Here is a 19,223-nt window from a genome sequence, read left to right on the forward strand (position 1 = left end):
TATAAGTTTCTTTAAATTATACAGTCTTTATGAGTATATATTCTTTTTATTTTTTTATATTTTATAATTCCCTCTTATCTTAAGAAATAAAATAGGTTTAAAGGTAATATTATATAAAAGATTATTCTAAACAAATTTTTGACAAACTAAAAGTATAGATTTTTTTGAAATTGTTATATACTTTTTATTATTTTATAAGTATAATATTCGATATAAACAATTTGATAAGTGTTTAAAATAATTATAGGTAAAGTAAGTAAATAATAAATGAAAATGATATTTAGTTAAATAGAATTAAGAAATTTATTATACTTTTTTAAATTATATAAAATTTTATTTTAATTAAATATATTTTAATAACTTATAATAAAATATTTTTATTATTTTTTAAGATACCTATCTATTTAAATTAATTTACACTTATTTATATATAAATATATATTTAATATATATAATATATATTTGTATATATATATATATGTATATATGTATATTATACATAATAACATAACTTTAAATACCATAACTAACAAAAGTTATTGCAAAAAAGACATTCATGAAAATGAAATAATAGCCATCCGTTAACAGGAAATGATTCTTATATGAAACTTTATATTTTAATTCATTTTATTTTATATTTACTATTAAATATATAAAACAAAAATCTTTTATTGTATTCTTATTTTTAACTTATTTTTAATATATTTTGAATTGTTATATAACTAATTATAAGAAGACTTTTAAAAAAATTTTTATAAGTATATGTTTTTTTTTTATAAGTTAAATTTATGAAAAACCATTATATTATCATACTTAATCCTACTTAAGAATCATAAAAAAAAATTACATTTTATTGGTAATATAATATAAAGTACATTTATTTTATTATAAGGAGTGCCGTTATAATGAAAAATATAATTCAATCTCATTTTTTTATATTTTTTTATTTCCATATTAGAATATTTTATAGTTATATTATATATTTTCTAATTATTATTTCTTCACATTTTTAATTTTGATATTCTTTTTTCTTTTACATTAACTTTTAAATAAATTGTTCTTTTGAATATTTTAAATATTTTTATATTCCTTAGTTGAATGTATGGTGTATTATAATATGTCTTGGTAGACTAAAATATATCCTATATGTAGTGACACATAATTTCCTATTTTATTTCAGGTCTTAAGGTATCATCAAAGAAAATTTTATGGATAGTTAGAAAAATTGATATATTTATTTTTATCTAAGCTTATCAAATTTTTTTAATATTATATTATAATAATACATATGTCGTGTAATCTTTAATAATATTCATAGGTGATGCATTGAATATTATAAAATTTCAAGTGATACTTAAAAAAGAAGACTGTTTATTAGTATATTATTATGATTATGTTTACAAATATATATAATGATTAATTTATTATATATTTTAAATATAAAGTAAATTTAAATTGATAATAATGTATACTATTAATTTTTTTTATTAAATAGATTTCTTTTTTATTTTTTAATATATATTAAAAAGAATTTTACGTGCCTCAGAAAGGAGAATAGTTAAAATAAAATTTATTTTATTTTATTATCAAATTATTTAAAGTTTTAAACAAAAAAAAATTAATTTAAATCTTTTTTATATTTATTAAGACAATAAAAAGACATTTAATATGTCCTTGAGGGAAATATATTAAAGTGTTGATAAAATTAACAAGTTAGGGGGTTGCTATGAAAAGATATTTAAGAGTTCCGTCTCCCCTTAATAAACTTCTCCTCCTGTTTCATCTTTTATTTTTATTTCTTTGTTAAATATATTCTTTCTTATATATCTCAACTTAAGGACAAGTTATGCCATCAGTTTTTGTTATAACAATTTGATAAAGTTTCTTTTAAACAATAGTTTATCCTAAAAATCATAAACATGCAATATATTATTATTAATATTTTTTTAATTTTAATATTATAAATAAAATAATATAATTTATTTTATTTAATATAACAAAATTTATAATTTTCTTTATCATTCTAATTTTTTATTATAAATTTCTTAATTATCTATATTATACCCACCACAAAGATAATTATATTTACTTATTAAAACTATTTAAATTTTTTGATACAGAAATTAGTTTTATATGTTAATTTACAGATGTATTAATCTCTTATCTACATATTGTCTAGGATCATATTTAACAACGCATTTATCTTATTCATTCTTCTACTCATCAATTCTACTTTATATTAAATTTTTAAAGAAAACAACAATAAAAAAAAACAACAACAAAAATATTATTATGTTTAGTATCCGGGTCTATATTGTAAATTACAATAAATATATTATTGTAAAATTATTATTATTTTTACAATATTTTTTACAAATATCAGGAGAAAATTGTCCTATTCCAACAAGTAATACAAATGAAAAAGTTTCTTATCAAACAATATCAACAAATTCATTAGTATTAAATACAATTATTAAACAAAAAAGGTGTCCTGATTTTAAGGATGATCCTGAACAAAATGCTTGTTGTCCCTCAGCTGTAACACCAGGAACATTTTATTGCTGTACAGAGGAACAAAAAAAAGAAATTGAAGCAAATATAGCATCTGAATTAAGGAGCAAATTTATTAAAAAGTAAGTTAACTAATATATAATAATAATAAAAATAAATAAATAAATATTAAAAAATTTATATGATTAATAGGTTTATTTTTTTAAATAGTTTTAAGTTTTAAATAACTATTTAAATGTTAAATAATATTATATTACTTAACATGGTTAAGGGGGTCATATAATGTTTATTTTTACTAATCCATTGGTAATAGAAATGGTGAAATCAAAGTTTATTCTTTTGACACAATGTCAAAAATAAGAAATACGATTGTAATCTTCAATACTCATCAATTTTCTAAATCTAATGTTCCATTGTAAGAAGTAGGCTTAAGAATTGACATAAAAAAAGAAAGAAAAATATTTCTAAAATTATTTTCTATTATTTAAGATAAATTTAATATATTAAAGTTTAAAAAGATGTATATATTTTGTTTATATATATTTCAAATCAAATGAAAAAAAAAACTTTTTTTAAATCTTTTCTTAACACATTCTATTGAAAGCATGTGTTAAATTAAATTGTAATTCCCAACGGAAACATTGATGACAGTCTGTTGTGTATACATATGTATATATTTTTATTCTCAATATATATTTTTGGTGGATTATGAAAATATTAAGGAAAAGAATCATTGAGGGTATATATAAAAGTTAGAGAAGAATGCCTGTTGTTTAATGAGAGGAAAATCTTATATTTTTTTTTCTTACATATGTTTTAACAAAACTATATCAGTTCATTTTATGTTGTTATTTAAATTGATAAAAGATTTACATTAAATGAACAAGAAGAATGATTGTTATGTATAAAAAATATATATATATATATATACTTTATTCATTTTAACAAAAGTAATTTTATTAAATTTAATGTTGAAGTCTCATAAACTTTTAAGGTTTCTTTTTACCAAATTACTAAGAGTATTAAAAATATGTACTAAAAATATAATATATTTATTGTTTCTTTTCTTTTCTTTTATTGTAATTATTATTTGGAGAATATTAGTTAAATTTAATTTTTTCTTATTTATTTACTACTTTTCAAAAGTAGAATGAATGCCAAATAAAATACAAATTTTTCTTATTTTATTTTCAATAATTAGGGAATATAACTTTTTATTTCATGAAAAGAAAAAAATATATATATATAATGATTTTAGTATTATTTTGATATTTATGGCAGATGTAACATATTAGAAAAAGTAAAAATGAACTCTATAACATTAGATTTTTTTAGCATTATAATAATAAATTTAAATTTTATGCAATAACTATTAATTATTCATAGAATTATATATAAATATTATTTAATGTATAAATAATATCATATCAAAAAAAAATATTTTGGACATTATATATATATTCGAAATTATAAATCTAACTTATTTATGATTTTTTTTCTTATAGTTACTTAGCAGCAATAATTGTTATTTCTGTTATCACATTTCTTCTGGTATTTTTTATAACTTCATTGGTATGCAAAAGATTTAAATGCTGTCCATTATATAAAACAAGACATTCTTATGTATCAACAAATATACCAACTAACTATCGACCTGTTATTGAAAGGATTCCACAGAAACCTTCAATTTATGAAGGTAAGTGATAAATATTTTAATAAATATGTGTGATATCATTAAAGTATTTAAATTATTTAAACTTATTCATTTAAACATATAAGTTATATATGTATACTTATTAAAATTATTACTTTAAAATTATAATTAAATATTTTAAATGAATATTAAAATAAATAAGTCTTTTTAAAATATATTATTAGACTTATTAAACTAATTTTATAATTTTATTATAGCACCGCCACCATATGACTATCCATTTTCATCAGCAGCAACAGTTGTCTCAACAACATCAAATGGATCACATACAACAACAGCACCATTTATTCCAATCCACCCACCAGCAACAGGATCAACAAGTTATATGGAGAATCAATGGAATTGTATATTAGAGAATAGACTTAATTCTCTTCGCGAATCAAATTTTAATGATTAAATAATGATAATAAAAAAGCAAGTAATAAAAAAAATAATATTTTAAAAGAATATTTTTGAATATAATATTATGCTTATCAATAGTAAATATTTACAACTTCAAAAATGAAACAACTCGTAAATGGGTCATAAAATGAAATTTCAGTGTGAAATAAAAGAAATAATTTAAGATACTTTTTAATTAGATTGTAAAAATTAATTATTTTAACTTTCAAATATTTGATCAAAAAAAGATCATTGAGCCCAAATTTTTAATTTTCTAATTTTATGTTTGTATAATGTTATGAATTTACAATAAAGAAAAAGTAAATTCTTATTGTTTTTAATTTTTTTTTTAACAAAAATATCAAAACAAATTTCCCATGAGAAGTTAATGTTAATATTGTACTTTACTTTTATAAATCAATCTACTATAATATAAAAAAATAGCACTAACTATGTTGATGCATATTTTCGGTGATTAATTTTAAAAGAAAAAGTAATGGTTAAATTGATGTTTACAAAAATACTTTTTGAAAAGACTTTTTTATATATTAATAGTTTTATCTTTAAGTTTATCTTATCATATCTATGTACTTCCTTTTTATGATAAATTAATGCATAGATATTTGTTGATTAACAAATTTTAAATTTTTCTTAACTTTGAATTATATATATTTTAATGTATATATGAATATATTCAAAATTATATATTTATTTTTTAAAAAGAAAAAATTTTTATAATTATATTTTTAAAAATTATCTTTTTTTTTTAAATATTTTCAGTATATTTTTAAAGATTAAATATATAATTATAAATAATTGTTGTGTATTTAATGATTAGTAATCATAAATTGATGGCAAATAAAAAAATTATTTAATTGAATTTTGAAAGTACACAGTATATGATATTTTAAAAATAAAAACATATTTTTGAAACAATTATCTTTACACTACTTAACTTAATTGATAGGTACATAAATAAAATAGGAATTCTTTCATTTTTAATAATTAATTTGAAATAAAAGCATTGCTTTTTCTACCATAAAAAAAGCATCATTTTTGCATGATAATATTTTTAATTTAAAGTATAAAAATATCTTTGAAAAAGTTATAAAAAGTGCTTATTAAAAGTGGTTGTCAAAAGTAGTGCCATAATTTATGAAGCATTTAGTATGATTTTTGTTACATTTTGTATTAAAATTGACATTATATAGAAGAAATGCTATTAATGATTAACTTTTGTTATTTTTTTATCAAAAAAAAAAAGTTTTTCTTTTAGTTAACTTTTCGTTTTAAAATATTGATAAACCAATAATACAATATTAAAAAAAATGTTTTATTTGTGTTTTTTTTAATAACAAGGAAGCGTTGTAGTAAGCAGATTTATTTTCATTACTTTTTTTCAAAAGTAATTTATTCATGTAAATTATTTCATGTTTTTATATTTTTAAAAATAACAATTTTATAATAATAGACTATGTATATAAAATATTTTATTATTATTATAAATACAAAGTTATTTCATAAAATTGAAGATAAACAATCATTATAAAATAATATTGTCTTAATAATAATCACTTTACATCAATTTTGTTTGCTAATTTTTGATTGCTGTTGTTGGTAGAATTTTTTTTTTTACCATACTTCAATATTCAATTTGTTTTTAGTGCAATTGACTTTTTTTTTCAAAGATTTTAATAAATTGAAATATGTTGTCAATATATTTTTCCCTCTTATAACTTTTTGATAATTTATTAAAATAAAGTAAAATGGTATGAAAAATAAATTAACAAAATTCTTTTAAAAGAAATTAAGATAAATTAATTGTTATAGTTTTTAATGAAAAGATAATAAATTTACAATGAATGATTTGTAATCTATATCAAATAATAAATAATTTTTTTTATCATGTCTTTTTTCTTTATAAAATATTTTTACTTATGTTTTTAATTTAAAACATCTATATATCATTAAATTTAATAAAAGACTTATTATAATATTAATAATTAATTATAATAAATCATTAATAGAAAATTTTAGATAAATAATTTACACTTTTGCTTCATTCTAGTTATTTTCAAAAACGTTTATAAATTTATAAATACAAAGTGAATTAAATTTTTTATTTAATATTTTTATTTCTAATGTTTTAAGAAATATCAAATTAAATCTTGTAATTGATAATATAAAAATTTTTTAAAAAAATAATTAAATTTAATATATATTAACTTTTTTTTAAAAGTGTTAATAATATTAATATTAATACCTGTTACCAACGATTAATTTGCTAAATATATTATAATAATTTAAAAAATGATAATATTTAATTTTAATTTAAAATGGTTTTATAAAATTTCTAGAAATAAAAAAGTTTTAATAATTTTATTATTTTGAAAAATAAAATGATTATCAAGGTATTATTTTAATGTTATTATAAAAATTTTAAGTAATTGATATAAAATTTTTTTATTGAATACAGAGATTATTTTTTTGTTTGTTTAATAACAAAAAAAAAATCTTTTATTTCAATTAAATTTTAACTGTACCATATTAAATTATAATTAAATGTTAGAAATAATTACAAAAATATATATTATACATTCAATTATATATTTTTTTAATTTATTGTCAAAAAAAGGTATATTTTTATTTGATATGAAACATTATCACATGAATTTTTTTTAATAAATTCTTAAAAGTATATTAAATATTTCTTGCAAATTAAAAAAAATTTTTTTTAATTATCAAAGAACATTTTTTGCATTTTTTTTTAATACAAACAACACAAAGAACAAGAAAACGATAATTGTATTTTTAAAAGAGGAAGTTTATAAATTTTTAAAAAGATAATTATTTGGTAATTCTAATAAACAATGATTAATTATACCTTCTTTTGTAAATATTAATTGTTGATATTTTTATTATCACAAAATAGATGGTTGATAGATATTAAAAAGTTATTAAGTTATGACTAATACTTGAAGAATAAATTTATTTAACTTTTTTTTTATCTGTTTTAAGTGTATTAATTATTAAAAATAATAAGGTACAAAATTATGCATAATTTTAAAAGTAATAAACAAATATTACTTTACAGTAAACTTTCTTTCTTAATTTTTTAAATTATTTATTGACAACTTTTTGGTTTCAAAGATTAAATTATCTTAAAGTACAAATAGCAGGAAAAGAAAGGAAAGGAAAAAAATGTATGATTTGGTTTGATAATATAAATTTAAAAAAAAATACATTAATCTATTGTGATAATATTACTCAAAAGCAACTTAATTTGTATAAATCCAACTGTATTTAGTAATATAAAAGATTTTAAAAAATTTTTTGACAATAAATATGTAATAAAATATCACAATAAATAAGGATAATTTTTAAATATTCAATTTCTGCTATTTTATTGATATACAATTTGTTTTTTCCCATCTTAAAAACTTTTATAAATATTTTAAACTTCTACAGTAAAAATTTTTCATATATTACCCACGTTAAAAAATTAATAGTTTGCAAAGTTTTTACTATTATATTTATTGTAAATATTTCAATTTAAAATAAAAAAAAAATTTTTAAAAAATTTTCGCGTGAATAGAAAAAAGAATTATTTTCCGTCCCTTTTTATTTAGAATACAAGAAAAAGGATACATAAAGATTTTAATAAAAAGAAAAATTTTAAATTTAATGTACTTGTATAAAATTGATTAATGTATTTTAAATAAAATTATGAAAATCACATTACAATGTTCAAATTATGAAAAATTATATTCATTTTTTTATTGTAACAATGAAATAAAAGTTTAAAAGATTATAAAATCAATTTTATTCAAATAATTGTAGTAAAATAAATATATCTATTAAAAAAATAAATGCTTCATTTAATATAGAAGACCTTAACAGTTTTGGTGATTATTAATTCTTAACATAAATATTCATTATTATAAAATAAGATATCTGATAGTTTATATTATTTTTAAGAAAAATAAAATTTTTGAATAAAAAAAATTTTATTTCATAGAACTACGTTTGTTATTAGTAATTTTATTATTGCTTCTTAGTAATACATATATTAAGAATGAATATTTTTTTAGTATAAAATAATTTTCTTTGATTTTATAGTCTTTGTTTTTTAATGTTTTATCTTTTATCATTTTTAACTATTAATTTTTCTTGATATAATTATCAAAACAATTTATTAAAAAAAATCATTTTTTTAATTTTTATTATATTAAAACTGTCTTTTTTTTGATAAAAATATTTTAACAATATTAATAAATGAATGATTATACTTATAAGTAAGTAAATTTATAAAAATCGTGTTGATGGATTTTGATTTGTTGTATGATTAGGAAATTTATTATAACTATGTGTAACACTGTTTCTTTTATTTGTTATATTATTTCGAACATCATGATTTAAAAATGCATATAATATACAATTACCAGCAGAATTGACATAAGGAAGCATATTAGCAACTAATTGTCCTGTATTATACCATGATGATCTTAGTATCCATTTACTGTTAAAATAATCTAATAATTGTGGTGTTATTGAGTATATCCAAAAAGGTGCCCAACAACAAAAATGAAAAATTGCTATACGACGTATGGAATTTGTTAATTTAAAAATATATTTGGGTGTATTATTAAGAGATATATTATTAGAATTTGAAAAATTTTTATTCTTACTTCGTCTTTTGAATTTATTTTTAACATGCTTAACTAACATTATATAACATATTGACATAATTGTTAATGGTATTGCAAATCCTGTTAAAAAGTTATAATTTGTAATTGTTGTGACCCATTCTGGTGGAATATTATAAATACATATTGTTTTATTTTCAATTTTCGATGTTTCATTTATTGGTACTAGTATGTAGCTTATACGTGTATGGCGTATTTGTGGATATAATGGAATGCATACACATATAATAATAGCAAATACTAATGGACCAATTGTTGCTAATTTGCGTGTTGAAGAATACCTCCATTTTGTGCACACTACCAAATATCTTTCAATACTCATACACATTAATATTACAATAGAAATTAATTTGCCTGATTGATCAATGGCAGTATGAAGACGACAATACTAAAAAAATAAAAAAAAATAAAAAATTTACTAATTTTATTAATAATAAGTATACTTACAAAAGAACCAAGAGGAAAATATCTTAGGAGAACATTAGCAATTGTGACAGGAAGTGTCATTAAGACAACTAAATCAGTAATTGCTAAAATTAAAACAAAACATCTTGTAACTTTTGCGGCATTGTATGTTCTTAAACATTTACTTTTATTAGAATTTATAATAACCCTAAAAAAATAGAAAAAAAAATATGTTATTTATTTTTTTATTGAAAAAATATTACCTTATAAAAGATACAATAACCCACATATTACCTATTGACCCAAATATGAATGTTGCAATATAAACACAAATTAGAAAATAAACTTTAAACATTTTTTCATCAACAAAAAATATAAAACCATATAGATAATCTTTAGTAAAATATATAAAAATTTATTTCCTTATTAAATGAAAACCTTTAAAAAAAATCATTTGCAAAAAAAAAAAACAATAATTAGTATAATTATTTATGTATATAATATTAGAATAATCAGTAAATGGGAAGATAAAAAAATTTTTTTTTGTTATGGTAAATTATGCTAAATCTTTTTTTTTTTATAAATGGTAAAGATAATTTACCAAATGAAGGAGAATATACAACAATATCATTTGAGACATGAGATAAAATTTAGAAAAATTAAATGAAAACAAAAGTTAAATTTACCTTCTCATTATGTCTGGTTCTCATTTTTTTTATATTTGTTAATATACAAATTAACGACAACATATCTTTCTTTTTTTCCTATTTTTTTTAACTAATCTTTATTTTTATTCATATATGTATGTATATACAAACAAATATTATTACATTACCTAATAAATATAATTTTTTTTTATTTAATTTTTAAAATGTTATAAGAAAAACAATACATTAATGTTACATTTCTATGTTGTTTTTTTTTTGTATAAATATGAATATGATATATTTGTTGCTAATTATAATATTTTATGAGTCCTCAAAGCATGAGAAAATTGAAAAAAAATAGAAGTAACAAAAACAAAAAAAAATCTTTTTCACATTATTTTTTCATTTTAATTTATAAGAAAATATGGTTTATGGTGTAAACGGTAAAGATAATTTTAGTTTTGTTAACATAATTAGCAATTATATATTTTTAACCATATAATTGTTTCACTCTATGAGGATGAGTGATTTAATATTAAATTTAATAGTTATGTTAAAAAATGACAATATGATGTTTGGATAAGTTTATATTATTAAACTCTTATATAACTCTGTTTATCTCAAGATAAGTTAACTATGATAAATTGAGCTTATCAAATAATTGTAATATATGCACATATATTGATATATATAAATATATATATATAAAAAGATAAATAATATAAAAAAAAATAAAAAATTTTATTTTTAAAAAATAGTTACCTCAATGAAAAAAGTTTTTTCTATTGTTAATATTATAATAGATAAAGATATAATTTAGGAAGATAATAAAAAAAAAAGTAAGATAACAATTAATGTGTAAATGTATGCATCATAAAAATCTTTCTTTTATTTTTAACTAATTTATATAAAAAATTGGTTCAAATAACATGGTTAATTGAGATAGGACAATTAAAATGATTGTTAATTGAGTGATAAAAATTTTAACTAAAAAAGTTTGTTAAAAAATTTTCTACAATAATTAGAATGACAAAGTGTCTACCATTATAGTTTGTAATTTTTGGTAGAGACAGACTGAAAAAGGGAAAGCTTCTCTTGAAACAGTATATTTTTAAAAGTTTAAAGATACTTATAAATTAAGAATTTTAAGATGAGAATAATATTAAAATAGGAAGTAATTCTGAATTCTTTTTTTGACATGATAAGAAAATATAATTTTCTTATTATGAAGTCTAAAATATAAAAAAAGTGCATATAGAATTATTTTATTTCTAAGGATAAATGTATAAACAATAATTAAATATTAAACTAATTAATACTAAATATTTTTCAGTTATTAATTTTTTTCATAAATTCTAACTATTGAAATGAAACTTTCTATAATATTACAAAAACAATGGAACTTTATATTTTGTATTGTATGCAAAATATTTACAAAATTTTTTCTTTTTAATATTTTTGATTCTTTAAAATTCATAAAAAAAAATGTAACTTATATTTATACAAATTATATATATAAAAAGTTTAATAGTTTTTTTTATTTAAAAAGTTATTTATTTTATATTAAAAAATAAAAAATAAAATTTTAGCAAAACATTACGACAATAAAAAAATCAGTAAACATTTTAAATAATTACTTTTTTCTTCATTTTTTTTATTTATTTTTATCTATTACTAAATATTTTTTGATTGTTATTATAAAATATTAAATATATATAAGATTTGGCATTAGAAAGTTACACAGAAATTAAATTTATCTACTTTTTTTGTTTAATATAAAAAAAAATATATACAGATACATAAAAGCTTTAAAGTGAAAAAAAATTTAGACATTTTAAATATTTTTTAAAAGAATATTCACTACCTTATAAACGAAGATAAATCACTCAAATATAAAAAAAATGTTTAAATTATGTAAATATTAAATTTTTTTTTTTTCAAAATATGGCTTTTTTATAGATGTGTCATTAGAAATCGCAAAGTATATTAAAAATCTAATGTATTATAGCATGATATTTATCTTTATCACAAAAAAATAATTTTTTTTTTATTATTATAATTTTTTTTAAGAAAAAAAAATTACTTTGGATACGTAGAGAATAAAAACAATTTTTTATGATAAATGATAAAATAAAAATCTCAACATAATAGATGGAGAATTATATTAACTTTACATCTTTAAACTATCATAACAATTTTTTTGATAATATTTTAATTTAATATAAATTATTTTGTATTTATTTAGTTTTAAAATTTTTTTTAAAATGAAAAAAGTTTTTTTTTTGATACAAATTTGATTACACAATAACAACTTTATAAAATGAGATATATGAATAATATTGAAATAAAAAATTGAAAATATATATCATATTAGATCATTATAACCAAAAAGGTAAACATTATATAAAATTGTAAATATAATAATATTATAAAAAAATATATATATATATATCTATATAACTTTAAAAATAATTTGAATAAAATATTGTATTAACAAATATGGTAAAAAAAATCATAAATAAAGAATGTTTTTGAATACAATTGTTAAAATTAAATTATTATAAAATGCTTAGTATAAAAAAAAAATGAATAATTATTAAGTAAATAATTGATACTAAAAAAATATGTTGCTATATGATGTTGTAATTTATTGTATAAGTGTTAGCTGTTTAGAGTGTGAAAAACACAGCTGAAAATAATGTTTTTTAGTCTTTTGAAGATAACTTTCATTACTACATTATTATAAACTTTTAGTGAATGCTTTTTTTTAAAATTTAGCAAATATCTTTATATCTTTAATTATTTTTCCTTTCATTAAATTTATTCAAATTTGAAGTTTTAATTTGGTTTGTCATAATTTTAAATTAATTATTTGTTATACTAATTTTAAAAACTAATGTATTAACTTAATAAAATGAAAGAAACTTTTAAATCATACAAAATTAGCAGAATAATTATTCATATAAAAAAATGAAGAATATTAAAAATGATGTCAAAATATATACGTACGAAATATATATATATTGAAATGAATTAATTATATAAATTATTTAAAAAAAATTGTTTTATGAACTTTAAACGAATTTAAAATTTATTGTACTTATTTTGCAAAAATAATTATAATAATAGTATTTAATAAATTATATATTTTCATTAATTTAGTTAAAAAAATATAAATATGTAAAAAATAAAATAGTATTATTAAAAAATAATATAAACTTTATAATATACAAATAAAATTTTGATAAACATTCTTTTTTTACAAATGATTTATTATTCAACATATTTTTAATAACAATTTCAAAAAATTTTAAATTCTCACATTAAGAAAATGCTCCTTTTTTTACTTGTAATATTAATAACTTTTTTTCTAATAAGAAAACAAAGATTTTTTCTTTATAATATATAAATTAATGTTAATAATTTTAATATTTAAATAATAAATTTTTTCTATTTTTATACTTTCAACTTAATGGTAAATAAAAAAAAAATTATATCATTAATATTTAAAAAAAAATTTTTTCTTTTTATTACTTTTTATACTTTGAATTAAATATTTTTAAAGTTAAAAATCAAATTAATACATTAACTTTCACTGTTATAATGATATTCAAGATTCTAATAACGTATTACAAAAAGAACATTTTAAAAAAAAACACATTTGTTGTGGTAAATTGAACATTTCATTAGATTGGTAAGTGCAATTTCTTTACAAAATCATTATACTTAATTATTTTTACTTATTTTGTACTTACTTTTATTTTATTGTAATGAAAACTAGTCTTTTCTTGATATTAAATTTTGTTTCCTTGATTATTTTTATCTATAAATTGTTTTTTATATATGATAATTATGTATGTTATTTATCATTAAACAGGAAATGTTTATCATAATATCTGGATTTTGATACATTAAAGTATGTGAACAGTTTCAGTTAAACATCTATAACAAATTTACCCAACAAATATAATATGTTGTATTTATTATATTGTATATTAGAAAGGTGAACTTTTTTAATTTATATAAAATGACTCATATATAAATAAAGTAATGATGAGGTCCAAGGAAACACTTATAAGATATAACCTTAATAACTTCGACATTGAAAAATTTTGCCGACGGGCATCTACCATTCAATTTATATATTTTATTTATACTAGATATAAATTTTAATTTTTTTTAAAATTCTAACACGTCAATGAATCATCTGCTTAATGTCAGCGGTTAGACATAATTTTTAATGTAATTTATATTAAAAGCAGAATATTTATGAATATAATTTGTTGTAGATAGTGTAATAAAACTCTTACCAAAAAACCGACCTTGAGGATTTAGCTTGTGACTAAGAGTTATACTCTTTTTCTTAAAAATTTTGAATTGGGAAAAAATATACATGAAATATATTTCCTATACACCAAATATAGTTTTTCATTAAGACCGGTTTTGCAACTCCACTTGGGCCTTCCCATGTTATTTTGTTGAATGGTTGCTATATAAGCAATGATTTGTGACGTTACTATCATCATCATCAACTTTTACTACCATCCTTAGGTATACAATTTAATATCAAAAAATGAAATTTTTTACTGCTTTAATATTTTTGACTAGTACTATATCATCAACAATGGCAATGTGTGGTTGTAGGCCATATCCAGTAGCACCATGTGCTCCACAACCAATTCAATTATGCCCACCATTACCACCACCAGTGCCATGTCCACCACCAGTACTTTGTCCACCAACATTTTGTCCTCCTCCACCACCATGTCCTCCACCACCTCCTCCACCACCAATGCCAATTTGTCCACCACCTCCACCACCATTGCCATGTCCAATGGCTCCACCATGCCCAATGTTACCACCACCACCTCCAATGTGTAACAATTATGCTCCTGCTCCAGTTTTACCTGTTTATCAACCAGCACAATATATTGTTCCACCAACAAATGATTGTTGTTGTAACTGTGGAATGCCATGTAGATATAGAGTTAGAGCAAGAACACATGGTTCAAAAATATTTACATCAGAAGATGCTGAAGCTATTGAAAATCCAGATCCAACATGTAACAATGAAAAACTTCGTGCAGTTATTGAAGATGTAAGTTATATATTTATTATAAAAAAAATTATAATTTATATATTTATTTTTTATTTTTGATAAAATAATAATATAATATATACGATATATTTTTAAATCCTTTTTACAAAAATTTTTTTTTATAAAATTTTATTAAAAAATATACTAATTTTTTATTTTTATTATAGAATATTGCAAAAGATACATCTGTCTCTAAAAGAGCTATTCAAAAAGCTGCAGAAGAAAAATTATTTGCAAAATTCAATGTTATTTGTGCTAATGGAGATTTTACATATGTTGCTTATACTGATCAATATTGTCAAGCATCAGTTGGTGATATTACTTGTTATGCCTTCAGACCAATTGATCCAACACCTGAAGAAAGTAACAATAAAAAGAATAGAGAATAATTATATTTAAACAAATTTAAGATAATTACTAGCAAATGATAGAAGAAGCTTTTAAATTTTAAACAAAATTGCTGCCTTTAATGAAAAAAAATATTTACTCTTCAATATTCAATGATTCTCTGTAAAAATAGATAGAAAAATGTTGTCAAAAATGATCTTTCTAAAATGTTTCTTTTGATATAACCTTTAAAATTTGTACACCGAATGCCATATTTCCTTATATATATAAATATATATTTTTGGTATTAATGGCTATTAAATATTATTTACAATATATAATATTAATGTTTTGTGTACTATAAATTTTTATTAATTTACTTTACTGATATCGTAAATAAAATGCATACAAATATTACTTTATTCTAGTTTTCTTTTTATATGATTTATTATTTTTTTTCTTTTTTTTTTTTGCTCATACTTATTAATTAAATATATTAAATAAAAATGATTTGCTCAGTAAAAGTTTGATCATTTTCTTTTATATATTATATTAAATTATTTATAAATAGATTATTAATACTTCAAAATTATATTTTATTAATAAAAAAATTTTTTTTTTAAAGAAAAGTGGTAGTATTGGTGATTATATTATGATTGACCAAACACATTATGATTCTTTTCATAGAAATGTATCCAAATATGGTATTAATATTTATTTAATGCATGGACTTTACACAAATAAATAGTATTTTTATCATTTTTTTATGTAGGTGATTTTGTCCACCGAAAATCAGATTATAGTAAAATTTTCATCAACAATAATAAACATAAAGAGTTTTTATCAAACAAAATTATCTATGGTTTTGATGAATTTGACACTTCCATTAATCAAAAGAAAATATATTATGTACTCTATTTATAAAAAAAAAAGCATTGTAGGGTAATCATCGTAATCTGCTGCTTAAATTTTCACTAAAACGTGAATTTACATATTTCAGAAGATGTCATTGATAGGAAATTTGATCCTTGCACATTATTAACTAGTAATGTTATAAGTAACATGGCTATACTTTGTCATAAGAACAAAATAAAAACATATTGATGGTAATGAAAAGAAATATTATTATAAAAACATGAAAGGGATACATAATTTGTTTGTTTCTATAAGTGATTACTAAAACACTTTTAAAATATTATTTGAATTATAATGAAATGATATATGAGAAAATATTGTTTATATAAGTAAAAATGAATAATATTAAAATCCTGTAATTTGAATATATATAAACATATATATATTAAATAAAATATATTTTTTTTTAAAAAAATTAGAAAATTTAATTTTAAAAAAAAAATAAAAAAATAAAAATTTGTATTATAATTTTTTATATGATTTTAATTATACTATATATTGCCAAAAGAAATAATAATCAATTATCTAAAATGGTAGAAAGAATTTAATTTTTTTTTTAATTTAATCTTTTTTTAGAAAAAAGAATCAAAAAGCTAATTGAAAGTTTTTTTTGGTAACATTTGAACACATATGATGGCATATAGTTATAATGTAATAAAAATGATTTATATGATTGTATAAAATTGATTTTTTTTTAACATGGTAGCAATGTTGAAGAAATTAAAAAAAACATTTTGTCTATGGACAAATGGGTATTATAATTTTCTTTTCTTTTGCGAACAGAAAAATTTTTATTTTGCCCATTCGAGCTTCTCCTTTTCTTTTTCCTAAAAAAAAAAAGTAAAATAAATAGAAATTCAGAAAACATTTTAAAACTATATAAATAAAGTTTTTTTTTTACTATCCTCAATTTTTTTTTATTTTATAAGTGGTAAATGTGGAATGACAAAAGCTTGATAAACATAAATCTTCAAGTACACATGACATTCTTGAGTATAGTAAAAATAGTATATCTTTTTTGTTTAACTTACCTCTTCCATTGCGAATTTGTTAGACTCGACTGTTTTGAGATTGGATCGAAAATCAACCTTAGCTGTTTCTTTCTTCTTAAGCTTATCAAATCTATAATTAAAAAAAAATGAAATACAATAAAAAATGTTTTTTTTTTACTTACTTATTATCTGTTTTGGAAACTTTCTTAAGTGTGGGTTTGACGAATTTACCTCTTAAATCGTTAACAGCAATAGTTAACTCATTAATTTCAAAATCTTTTTGTCTAACAAAATAGTTAAGATCATAAACATCGGATTCAAGTTGTTTGATACGTTCAACAAATTCTTTGGCTGATTCAAGTATTTCATCATCATCCATACCATCAATATCTGGAAGTGGAATAATTCTTTCTTGTAAGACACGTTGGCGTTCCTGTTCACGAAGCATTTGTTGTTGTTTCAAGTCTTCAGCAGCTTTCTCCATCAAAAGTTTACGAAGTTTCTTTTTACGTTCAGGTGTTAAAAAACCTTTTTTAGCTTTTTTAGCACGTGAAGCTTCCATTAAACGTTTACGTACCTCTTCCTTCTTACGTTCACGTTCAGCAACACGTCTCTTTTCTTCCTCATCCTCATCTTCTTGCTCATCTTCTTCTTCTTCTTCATATTCTTCCTCATCATCACAATAATCTTGAGGACCACCATAACGAGTAGAAGAACTCTTTTTAGATTTTAAGACATTCACCTGCTCATCTATGTTATTTTGAGACAAGAAATCACACATTTTGAAAAAACTAAAAATAAAATAAAAAAAAAAATTATATATATAATATTAAAATATAAGTAAATTTAATAAATAATAATTAGAATAGAAGAAAATAATACTACATATTTTATATATTATTAAACTATAATAAAAATCTTTTTGTTTCAAAAGTAATGTAAAATTAAAAGAATTGTGTATAGAAATGATAAATCCAATCTTATCCAACCTTCTGAATAATATTTATTACCATCTTACTAAAATTTTCTCTATCTCTTACTCACTTAATATAACAGTTTTTCCTTCATACAACAATCTTCAATTTTTAACTATTACTCTCAAGAAGATAGTAAAAGTAACTATACAAATTTTAAAGATATATATATTTCTGAATTGAGAAAGTAAATTTATTGAGACAAAATAAGTAACATTTAATGTTAGGTAAATCTTATCTCATCTCAATGAATTAATAGATTCTAACTGTCCGTTATACACATACATACACAAATACAATTATAAAATGAATAAAATAATATTAGAAAGTATACAAAAAAAATTTTTTTAAAGGGACTATAAGTATAAAATTTATATATCTATGTGATTGGAACATAGAGAGTGAATAAAAATTACTTCTTATTAACAGTACTCGTTGATTTTAGTATATTGATAAGATATATAACATTAGCTTGAAGTTATATACGTAATGAAAAGATATATATAAGTAAATATAATATTAAAGATATTAGTGCGCGTTTTTGTAATATTCG

At 18.7% G+C, this 19,223-nt stretch overlaps 4 protein-coding genes across 4 annotated transcripts; 2 read left to right on the forward strand and 2 right to left on the reverse strand.

Moving 5' to 3' along the window:
• Positions 1–2,292: 2,292 nt before the first annotated feature.
• Positions 2,293–4,622, forward strand: SRAE_X000080000 (Hypothetical protein; the record flags this gene model as incomplete). The annotated part of the gene is made up of 3 exons (XM_024645188.1): positions 2,293–2,633; positions 4,017–4,207; positions 4,423–4,622. The coding sequence occupies 3 exons, from the start codon at positions 2,293–2,295 to the stop codon at positions 4,620–4,622; spliced, it is 732 nt and encodes a 243-aa protein (XP_024510671.1).
• A 4,289-nt stretch (positions 4,623–8,911) lies between these two features.
• SRAE_X000080100 (G protein-coupled receptor, rhodopsin-like family and GPCR, rhodopsin-like, 7TM domain-containing protein) lies at positions 8,912–10,006 on the reverse strand (the record flags this gene model as incomplete). The annotated part of the gene is made up of 3 exons (XM_024645189.1): positions 8,912–9,700; positions 9,760–9,925; positions 9,981–10,006. The coding sequence occupies 3 exons, from the start codon at positions 10,004–10,006 to the stop codon at positions 8,912–8,914; spliced, it is 981 nt and encodes a 326-aa protein (XP_024510672.1).
• Positions 10,007–14,937: 4,931 nt separating this feature from the next.
• On the forward strand, positions 14,938–15,851 carry SRAE_X000080200 (Ground-like domain-containing protein; the record flags this gene model as incomplete). Its single annotated transcript, XM_024645190.1, has 2 exons — positions 14,938–15,462; positions 15,630–15,851. 2 exons carry the CDS (start codon positions 14,938–14,940, stop codon positions 15,849–15,851), a joined length of 747 nt encoding a protein of 248 aa, XP_024510673.1.
• A 1,644-nt stretch (positions 15,852–17,495) lies between these two features.
• On the reverse strand, positions 17,496–18,477 carry SRAE_X000080300 (Troponin I; the record flags this gene model as incomplete). The annotated part of the gene is made up of 3 exons (XM_024645191.1): positions 17,496–17,531; positions 17,736–17,826; positions 17,879–18,477. 3 exons carry the CDS (start codon positions 18,475–18,477, stop codon positions 17,496–17,498), a joined length of 726 nt encoding a protein of 241 aa, XP_024510674.1.
• Between the last annotated feature and the right edge of the window lie 746 nt (positions 18,478–19,223).

The sequence above is a fragment of the Strongyloides ratti genome, assembly GCF_001040885.1.
Source record: "Strongyloides ratti genome assembly S_ratti_ED321, chromosome : X".
NCBI lineage: Eukaryota > Metazoa > Nematoda > Chromadorea > Rhabditida > Strongyloididae > Strongyloides > Strongyloides ratti.